At 44.5% G+C, this 10,998-nt stretch overlaps 1 protein-coding gene and 1 pseudogene across 1 annotated transcript; one reads left to right on the top strand and one right to left on the bottom strand.

Moving 5' to 3' along the window:
* Positions 1-2,361: 2,361 nt before the first annotated feature.
* On the bottom strand, positions 2,362-7,800 carry LOC131825355 (high mobility group protein B1-like; annotated as a pseudogene).
* A 754-nt stretch (positions 7,801-8,554) lies between these two features.
* Positions 8,555-8,959, top strand: LOC131825298 (putative tripartite motif-containing protein 61). The gene has a single exon (XM_059164608.1). It carries the CDS (start codon positions 8,555-8,557, stop codon positions 8,957-8,959), a length of 405 nt encoding a protein of 134 aa, XP_059020591.1.
* Positions 8,960-10,998: the final 2,039 nt, after the last annotated feature.

Here is a 10,998-nt window from a genome sequence, read left to right as displayed (position 1 = left end):
TTTCCTCTTCTTTGACTTTCTTTGGGGACATATTCTCAAATCAGCAATTGCCAGGTCAAGGGGTTAAAAAAAGTTACAGACCTACAAGTATTTTTGAAAGAGACAGACTGTAGTGGCAATGCAGAGAAGTGAGTTGCATCCCTGTGGCCCCAAGTCAGCGTCCTGAGTCTCCCTTTCCCCTTTTCTTTATGGGAGACAGTTCTTTCTACAATACAGAATTCTTGTGAAGCATCCATGGTATGTCTAAATAAAGCACAGAGCACAGAGTCCCTAACCTAGTAATGTACCCAGTACATGTGGTTTTTATTGAAAATGAAAAGGTAGAAAAATACTGGAGGAAACACTGATCTAACAGGAAGGGTATCCTTTCTCCAGAAACTCTCTTTTTCTACCGTGAATACATTTCCCATTTAGGCTTTTGCTCAAAGTTGACTCCAAAGAGTGAAATATCAGTGCCGATATGGGAAAAAAATTTTTTTTTTTTGTTTTCAGATTTATCCATTTACTTGAGAGAGAACGTGAGCAAGCTAGAGAGTGCAAGTGCATATGTGGGGAAGCAGGGAGGGGCAGAGGAAGGGGGAACTAGCAGACTCCCCGCTGAGCAGGGAACCAGACTTGGGACTCTATCCCAGGACCCTGGCATCATGATCTGTGGTGAAATCAAGAGTCGTTGGAGGTTTAACCAAGTAAGCCACTCAGGCGCCCCAATATGGGAACATTATATATATATATATATATATATATATATATATATATATATTCATATTCATATTTATATTTCTCTATCTATCAGAGACAGTGAGAGAGGGAATACAAGCAGGGAGAGGGAGAAGAAGCAGGCTTCCTGCTGAGCGAGAGCCAGATGCTGGGCTCCATCCCAGGACTCTGGGATCACCACCTGAGCTACCCATGTGTCCGCGGGGAGCATTTTTCTTTTTTCTTTTTTTCTTTTCTTTTCTGTTGTCTTCCTTCCTTCCTTCCTTCCAAAAGATTTTATTTATTTATTTGACAGAGATTACAAGTAGGCAGAGAGAGGCAGGCCGGCGGAAAGAGAGAGGGGGAAGCAGGCTCCCTGCTGAACAGACAGCCCCACGTGGGGCTGGATACCAGGACCCCGAGATCACAGCCTGAGCCAAATGCAGAGGCTTAACCCACTGAGCCACCCAGGAGCCCCAGGGGGAGCATTTCAAAGCCCATATGTGAAGTGAACAAAAGAGGCAACGGAGAAGTTACAGAACACTTTTGCTCTCAGTAGTTAAAAGAAGGAATGCACATATACCTAAATGTGCACAGACCACTTCAAGAAAAACCAAGGGCTGGAAACTTTACAGCTCTAGGTCTTGGGCATCTGCTGCATGGTCCACTAGAGGACACGATATCCCCACATTCTTTTTTGAGATCATGTGAAATTTTAGAACCATAGGCCAGTGTGACTGTTCAAGATTTCCAGCAGATGGCGCTAGACTCCATTCAGCGCACAGTTCTGAAGGCCCGAGATTTGGGTTCCGGAAGAACAAAGCCTTACCCTGTCTCCCGAGGGGATGGTCATCCGCACAGAAACAGCGCAAAAAAAACCTGCGTTGCTTTTCTTCTCCCGGAATGGTCGGATGTCTGGTTTCCACGCTGGCTGTTGTCTCTGTGCTCTAGGATTCTAAGGATCCAGCAAAGCGAGCATCTACAGTCCACTGAGTGGAGGGACAAACGGGCGGGCTGATGAAGAGATGACTGGGTCTATGGAGAAGACGGAGGCAAAGCGCACGGCTGTCGGTCAGCTCCTCAGAGGCCACTAGTCGGGTGTCAACTAAAAAGAGCAGTTTTTGCTTGAGATTACCCCATCTCAACACATCCGAATGTTTTTAAAAACCACACACCCAGTTTCTACTAGTACAAAACTGCTATACACCCACCAGACAAATCGGATTCTACCCCTCCCTTTCCAGTACCGGCCAGAGCGTCTCCCCTCCCCCTGACTCTCGACCAGGACCCCAGGAAAGGACACTCCCTGCCGGGTTTTGAAGGGAAATTGAATTACTCCAACCTTCACAGTGATGGGGAGGTGGGTTCTTCCCACAAGGAAGAGGAAACACATCCGCGCTGCAGGGAAGGCGGGGTGGGGGTGGGGGGTACTCAAGCCCGGGCGGGTCACGACGGTGTGAGAGCTGCTCTTCGCGAGCAGAGCTGGAAACCCAAGCAGAACCGAGCAGGTGAGCAGGCCGCTGCAGGTAAGCGGGGCCTCGGGAAGATTTGCAGGCCTGCATGGATGCCAGCGGGGACGACTGCGCCAGCCGAGAGCCAGGGCTGGGAATGGGGTGTCCTGGCAAGGGCACTTGGCCACAGTTTCAGGGTTCACGGAAGTGTTCCTCAGTCATCTGAGTAACAGGGAGTGCAGGTCTCGGGGGCCCCCAGCCTCCGCGGGTTCTGGAATTCCTCCTCCATGGGCCAGAAATGCTGTGCTGGGATCCCGTAGGCTAGACCAGACTCAGACTCACCCTGGGTAAGAGTTGGGGTCATGGGCAGGGATTTAGACTTTATTGGAAGACCCAGAAGCACCTCATTCCCCTGCATTCCTTCTAGGAAGTAAGGAACTCTGGGCTCTGACAGGTTCTGATGATCGAACCGACCTAATCAGGGGGACCTGGGAAACTTTATGTGCACATTGAAGGTTTGGGGGGAGAAAGATGTGATGAGGTCTTTAAAAGACCTTTAAAAGACTTGGCTTGCAGGGTGGATACTCAGTCTCATCCAGAGGAGATGCAATTCTGGAATAGCCGGGAGGGTTGTTCCATCTGTGGCTGTGGCCAGGACCCCACATCTCTGTGTCCCCTACTAGACTGGACAGTGAGTAAGGAGGGGATGGGAGGAAGGTGGGAGTGTGAGCTGCTTCTGAGTGGTGACTCCCCCACTTTGGGCTCTTGTTGCTGAACATTGTATCTGGAGATGGCTATAGGTACAAATATATTATTATGTAAACATCCTTTTTATTATTTTACAGGACTTCAATCCTGTTGTGAGACACTGGACAGATTATATAACCTCCTAGAATCTCTTCTCTTCCATACAACAGAGGCAATAATAGTACTACTTCCTGAGTCATTTTATGTCCTAAGTAGACAGCATGTAGTAGTGAATTAATCAAATACTTAATCAGTGAATTAAGTATTCAGTGAATTAAATAAGTATTTGAGAAGAATCCATGGAAAGTGTTCAGGGAATGGCAAGGAGGCCAGAATGCTGGAGCAGAGAGGACCAGTGATAGAGAATTTGGAGGTGAAGACAAAAATTCGGGGGGAGGAATACATGTTGGGTCCCATAGGTCAACTTTACTGAGTCAAGTGGAAAACCACTGGAGGGTTTGGAGTGGTTTGGAGTGGAGGGATGACATGATCCATACATAGTTTACCAGGAATATCAGCTACTGTGTTGAAAATAGATGGAAAATAGAAAAATAGAAGGGATGCCTGGGTGGCTCAGTCAGTGAAGTGTTTGCCTTCAGCTCAGGTCATGATCCCAGGGTCCTAGGGCCAAACACCGGGTCAAGCTCCCACTCAGTGGCAAGTCTGCTTCTCCCTCTCACACTGTGCTCGCTTGCTCTCTCTCTCTCAAGTAAATAAATTAAAAAATCTTAAAAAAAGAAAGAAAGGAAGAAGCAGAGGAACCATTGGAAGTTACTTCATTAATTTGGGCAAGAAATGATGGAAGGTGCCTCAGAGCACGTGGGTGATTATTGGGAGTGATGAGAAGTGATTGATTTCTGGGTCCATTTTGGCAAGAACCTCTACAGGACTTGGTGATCCTGGGACATAAAAGAAGGATCACGGATGGCATGGATGTGTTTAGCCTGAGTAACTGCTAAAATGGAGAAAGCATTAACAGAAAGGAAGGCTACAGTGGGAGGTAGGTTACATAGGAATAGCAGGAGTTCTGTTGAACAGGTTCGAGGTGGCGATGCCTGTTTGAGGTGTGAGTGGAGATATCAAGGAATGGTTGGATACGGATCTGAAGTTAGGGAAGAGATCCAGGCTAGAGGCGAAATAACAAATGACTTTTTAGGATATGTATATCCCATGCGATATTTCAATTACAACAGTTTGTCCTGCATTTTTCTTTGCTAAATCCGGCAACTCTAGTTGTGGGGTACTTGGGAGGTAGTGATTAGGTTCTCTAGCAAAAGACACTGGAAAAAATGGCCAAAAAAGAAAAAAACTGTTGGTGGTCTGAAAACCAGGACAAGAAGGAGTTTCAGGAACAGAGTCACCAGCTGTGTCGAATGCTGCTGATAGATCAAGTGTGTTGAGGACAGAAAATGACTACTGATTTGAACAAAGTAGATATCATTGGTTAATTTTTGGAAAAGGGTATTCATGGAATTGGGACAAGGTAAACTTACTTTCTAGTGGATTCAAGAGAGAAATGGAAAATAAAGAAAATTTTCACAAGGTTTGTTTTGTTGTTTCTTCTTCTTCTTCTTCTTCTTCTCCTTCTTCTTCTTCTCCTTCTTCTTCTTCTTCTTCTTCTTCTTCTTCTTCTTCTTCTTCTTCTTCTTCTTCTTCTTCTTCTTCTTCTTCTTCTTCTTCTTCTTCTTCTTCAGGCTCATTTCATGACTGTGAGATCAAGACCTGACAAGGTTTGTTTTGTTGTTTCTTCTTCTTCTTCTTCTTCTTCTTCTTCTTCAGGCTCATTTCATGACTGTGAGATCAAGACCTGAGCTGAGATCGAGAATTGGACACTTAACTGACTGAGGCACCCACACACCCCACACAAGGAGTTTCTAGTAAAAAGACCAGAGGAATGAGATGGAACTAGGAGGAATGAAATCTGGAGAGGATTTCCTTAGGGGATGGGAGCCATGACCCCTCATTTATATGCTGATAGGATGATGTAACATAAATTGATACAAGAGGAGAGGAAATAACTGAAGGTAGTGAGTTAGAATAGGGAGGTGGTGAGTGAAGGTACACATACTGCATACACACATTATATATAAAAACAGAAACCTACTCCCCATGCAGACAATGTCCTTATTCCTTGAGAGATCAAAAAAAAGAGGCCAGTATGGGCTACTTTTGCTGTAGGATTTTGGCCTCTCAGGTCCTGACAGACTTCTTTGCTCTCCAGTGCCTTCTATCAGTAGTTTTGTGTATTCTATTTACATTCTCAATGGAAGTGTTAGAACAAAAGTTTCAAACATACTCAGAAATAGATGAATTAATAAATGGACCACCATGAACCCATCGTTGAGCTGCAATAATCGCCAACACTTTGGCATCTTCTGTCATCTGTAGTCCACCCTCTTTCCTCCTTTTCCTCTTAATTATATTGAAGCAAATTCTAGACAATATTCCCCATACGTAACGTCGCATGTATATATTTGAGCTTTATCTTTAAAGAATAGGGACTGTCTTTTTAAAAAAGGTGTCTTATTATCGCACACATACAAAATTAATTAATTCTTTATTTTACTCACATATTTAGTCAGTATTCATATTTGCATGGTTTTCTTGTTGCACTGGATCATTAAAAATAATTTTTTTTAAAGATTTTGTATTTATTTATTTGAGACAGAGCAAGAGAGAGCATGAGCAGGGTGGGAAGTGGGCATGAGAAAAAGGGAAGGGGAGAAGCAGGCTCCCTGCTAAGCAGGGAACCCAACTCGGGGGTTGAATCCCTGGACCCTAGGATCATGACCTGAGCCAAACGCAGAAGCTTAACCGACTGAGCCACGCAGAAGTGCCCCACATCAGGCAATTTTGAGTAACAAAGTATTCTCATTCACAAGACTGTTGTGGGCCGTATTTATTAACAGAGCAGAAGTATATGGTAATGAACCAAAGCTGGCCAGCAAGTCAGTGTTGAATACCTTTCTTCAGTGGGAGTCCTCATCCCTCCCACCCACAGCCAGGTGACAAATCAGGATTAGCAGGACGAGACCCACAACTGGGGAAGTGGGAGAATCACTCAGACTGGTACAGTCTCCGTGGTCCCTCAAAGGACATAACTAATTACAAGATCACCATACTCAACAAAGGCCAGAGCTATAGTATTCCCTTCTGGTATTTATAGTATATTTTTAGTTCCTCCCAGTCCAGATGCAATTTACCAACTAGAGGTCATTTTTGTCATAAGCAGTGTTGCCTGGCAACATAGATGATAGACCACCTTATGAGCTTGCTAAAGAAACAGCTAGGAAGTTACTTAACTTACGCTTTAACTGAAGATCAAATATGTGTGCATAATAGGAAAGAGTTTTATCTTTCAACAAAAATAGCCATTTGAGGGATTGTTGACATAAAGTAACTACAGGTTTTTGTACTGTACAGTTTGGTAAATTTTGACAGGTACACATCCATGAATCCATTACCACATTCAAGATAGTGACTACTTATACACATATCAACCTCAGACATTTTCTCAATTCTCTTTTATAATCTTTCTCTACATTTTACAACCACCCCACCCCATCCCCAATGACAATTAATAGTTCATTCCTTTTTATTGCTGAATACTATTCCATTTTGAGGATATACCACAATTTTTTGATCCAGTCACCCATTTGTTGGCCATTTGAGCTGTTTTTAGTTGCAGCTATTACTTTTATTGTTGTTACTGTCAACAACAAGCAAAATGTATACTTCTATATTTCCCACTGCCTTTTTTTCATTAAAAATTTGTATTTACTTAGAAGCAGTCAGAGTTTGCCACCCCTGCACCTGCACCAGGCAAGGTTAGTGGTTATTGAAAATACCACCAGGACAGGGCTGTCTAAAGACACATTCGGTAGTGTGTTAACTATGCCAAAAGACACTATAGGGCAAACAAATCTTACACAGCCTTAAGTTTCAATTTTTTCTTTGAAAGGACTGAGTTGTATACAGGGGGTTAAATGCTTGATAGACAAGAAAAAAAAAACTGCTCGAGAACCAACTTACCATCATCGTCATCTTCCTCATCTCCCTGGTCTTCCTTCTTTGTCTTGTGTCTTTTCAGCTTGTATGACTCCCTTTTTTGCCATCTCAGGCTTCCCTTGCGTGTAGTGTGCAGCAATATTCTTTTCATTTTTTCCCTCAGCTGAGTGGCCTTTTCGTGAGGCTGCTTGTCATCTGCAGCAGTGCTGCTCCATGTCCTTCCCTGTCTTCTCTGCAACGTCACCAATGGATAGGGCAGGATGTTCTCCTTTGATTTTTAGCTGATGCTCAGAACAGAACAAGGAAAAGGCAGAAGGAGGCCAGTTGGGTGCATTGAGATCCTTGAGCTTCTTTTTGGCTTCCCCTGTAGGAGGCATATAAGTTTTACTTTATCAGGTTGCACCCAGGCAACTTCAACTAATTTCAATAGTGAAGCATCTGCCTTTGGCTCAGGTCATGATCCCGAGGTCCTGGAATTGAGCCCCTCATTGGGCTCCCTGCCCAGTGGGGAGCCTGCTTCTCCCTCTCTCCCTGCTTGTGTTCCCTCTCTCGCTTTCTCTCTGTCAAATAAATAAGTAAGATCTTGAAACAAAAAGCTTTCATTTCTCTTTCATAATGGGCCTTGTCCACCTTTGCCGTGTCTTCAAATTTTGCTTTCTCTTTGGTAGACATGGTCTTCCACCTCTCCAAGCACTTCTAAGAAAACTCTTGAGAGGTTGATAGAAGCATCCAGGTGCTTGTTCTTGTGCTCCTCTCTGCAAGTTTGCACAGATGAATGCATATGATGACATGTTGTTTCTCAGCTTCTTAGGATCTTCTCTGCCCGTAATTAAGTATTTTCCTCAGCGAGGCACAGAATGACCAATGCCCGGCTGGCTCTCACTTACCTCGGGGCCATCTTTGTGGAGCTTAGTGTACTGCAATGGCCATCCTACTGCATTTCTTTCTTTCTTTTCTTTTTAAAAGATTTTTATTTATTTATTTGTTTGACAGAGAGAGATCACAAGTAGGCAGAGCAGCAGGCAGAGAAAGAGAGAGAGAGAGAGAGAGAGAGAGAGAAAGGAGGAAGCAGGCTACCTGTGGAGCAGAGAGCCCAATGCGGGGCTCAATCCCAAGACCCTGGGATCATGGCCTGAGCTGAAGGCAGAGGCTTTAACCCACTGAGCCACCCAGGTGCCCCACTACTGCATTCTTAACTAGAATGTATCTATGGGGAAAGTTCCACCTCATCAAGTTTTTGATTTCAGCTAAGGAGGGATTGTACTGGAAGGATGGCATTAATGCTCAGTGACCTTCAGTTTCAGATGAGTATCTTCTTGCCCATAGGAATGAATTGGTGACGTGGATTATGGTTCTGTCCTGGCCAATGGAATTTCATTGCTCTGCTTCAGTTGGGCTGGGAACTAGAGGCAAGAGGAGGAAGTGCCAGGGTCATCACTACTTGGTATGTACTGTGACTTCTTATCGAAGCTCCCCCTGGGACTTAAGGGGATGAAGCAGTAGTTAAACGTGGGGGCTGTGGCTCCCTAGATGCTACCTGCCAGGAAGGAGGGTGAAGGCTGAGGAGCCCTCTCAGCCTCTCACTTTTCCTACCTCCAGGACAACCAAACATTTCTAAGGGAGTTTCCTCACACAGAAACCCTGACTATAAAATGCCCTGTGCAGCCTCCCTGGCTGAGCTCCAAGCCGAGGCCAGCTGCCCCATCTGCCTGGATTACCTGAGAGACCCAGTGACCACTGACTGTGGGCACAACTTCTGTAGCTCCTGCATCCACCAGCGCTGGGAAGACCTACAGGACATCCTACCCTGTCCCGTCTGCTTCCACCACTGTCCTGACAGGACCTTCAAGAGGAACGTGCAGTTAGGTCATGTGACTGATTTGGTCCAGCAGCTTCCCGCCAGGAGGAGCAAGAGGAGACTGCAGGAAGGGAAAGCCCTGTGTGAGCAGCACGGTCAGCCTCTGTCCCTGTTCTGTGAGAAGGACCTGGAGCTGCTGTGTCCCCGGTGCAAGGTCTCCTCCGGCCACCTGGGCCACCCCCTGACACCCATCGAGTGAGCTGCAGCTGACCACAGGAAGAAGCTCAAATGCTACATCCAACCCTTGAAGAAGCAGGTTGAAGATGATGAGAGGGGGTTAGAAATGCAAGTCTCAGAATCATTTGGATTTCGAATGAAGATAAGAAATTACACTCTGATTTTAAACAGTTTAAGAGGTTTATTTTTTTTTTAAGATTTTATTTATTTATTTATTTTTAAAGATTTTATTTATTTATTTGACAGACAGAGATCACAAGCAGGCAGAGAGGGAGAGAGGAGGAAGCAGGCTCCCTGCCAAGCAGAGAGCCTGACGTGGGACTCGATCCCAGGACCCCGAGATCATGACCCGTGCCAAAGGCAGAGGCCCCAAACCACTGAGCCACCCAGGCGCCCCTATTTATTTATTTATTTTGGAGAGAGAGAGAAAGAGAGAGAGAGAGCGCGCGAGTGAGCACGAGAGGGGAGAAGGCCAGCAGGAGAAGCAGACTCCCTGCTGAGCTGGGAGACTGATGTGGGACTCCATCCCCGGATTCCGGGATCATGATCTGAGCCGAAGGCAGTCAAATTTAAGAGTTTTCTTAAAGAGCGGCTCCTGGGTGGCTCAGTGGGTTGAGTCTCTGCCTTGGACTCAGATCATGATCTCAGGGTCCTGAGATGGATCCCCGCATGGGGCTCTCTGTACAACGAGGAGCCTGCTTCCCCTTCTCTCTCTCTCTGCCTCTCTACTTGTGATCTCTGTCAAATAAATAAAATCTTTAAAAAAAAAGAGTTTTCTTAAAGAGAAGAATTAAAATTACAGATTGAAGAGAAAGCCATTCAAAAGAAACTGAATGAGAACAAAGGAAAATTCTCACAGCATGTGAGCATTCTAAAAGGCCCTTGTTTGAAATAATAGCAGATAGGTGTGTAGTCAGAACAGGAGTTGCTCCCAGGTTTTGAAACTATCTATAATTGGGGCACCTGGGGGGCCCAGTTGTTTAAGCATCTGCCTTCAGCTTAGGTCATGATTCCAGGGTCATTGGATCGAGCCTTGTGTCAGGCTCCTTGCTGGGAGCCTACTTCTCCCTTGCATGCTCCCCTCCTCTCTTGTGCTCTATCCCTCTCTCTCTCAAATAAATAATCTCTTAGAAAAAAAGAAAGTACCTATAACAGGCTCAAAAACCTAAACGAACCAGCCTTCTTTTCATATGAATTCAAGAAAAAATATATTGGTTCGCCTAAATAATATTTTAACCTACAGAAAATTATCAATCCGTTTAAGGCCAGTTTGACCCTAAATATTGAAACTGCTCACCCCAGTATTAGTATCTCAGAAGACAGAAAAAGTGCAACATTAGGAGAGGTGAAAACAAACTTTTCTTACAGTCTCAGCAACTTTACTTTTTTACCAGCTGTCCTGAGTCTCCAGAGGGTTGTTTCTGGCAGGCATTATTGGCAGGTGGAAGTAAGAGGAAATGGTCAATGGGCTGTAGCTGTCTGTAGGAATCTTTTCCCAGAAATGCAGTGACTTCCCCGTCCCCAAATGATGGATGCTAGTAAATCTAGTTCTGTCTGGTCCAATAAAGTCCAAGCGGATTGACATTTTTCTGGACTACGAGTTGGGGAAGGTTTAATTTGAGTAACAGTTCTCATATCTATACTTAACACTGATACATTTAGGGAAGAATTTAGGGCTTATGGTTTTTTTTTTTTTTTTTAATTTAGGGCTTATTTCTATATTGGACCTTACAGTATAGTAACTCATGAATAAAGAAATACCTGGGGACTTTCGCAGGTTGATTATTTTTCTTTCTGTTATTCACACATGCCACTTGGAATGTTAACTATATAATTACTAATTGTTGGAATGATATGATCCCAAGAATTAATGGTAATTTGGGCTTCGGTCGCATGTGGGTTTTACCTTTCTAAAAGTGATTCTGTATTCGCAGGAAATTGCAAAGATAGTGCAGTGTGTTGTGTTAATACCTAAAAGATAGTCATCTCTCAGTGCCTCTCTCTTTCAGTAACTACGATGTATTACTTAGCACGAATACCTCATATAAATGGTGCAGGAAA

This window comes from Mustela lutreola, chromosome 1 (genome assembly GCF_030435805.1).
Source record: "Mustela lutreola isolate mMusLut2 chromosome 1, mMusLut2.pri, whole genome shotgun sequence".
In the NCBI taxonomy this organism is placed as follows: Eukaryota; Metazoa; Chordata; class Mammalia; order Carnivora; family Mustelidae; genus Mustela; species Mustela lutreola.
The sequence above is the reverse complement of the archived record's forward strand: the minus strand, read 5'-3'. Positions and strand labels throughout refer to the sequence as shown.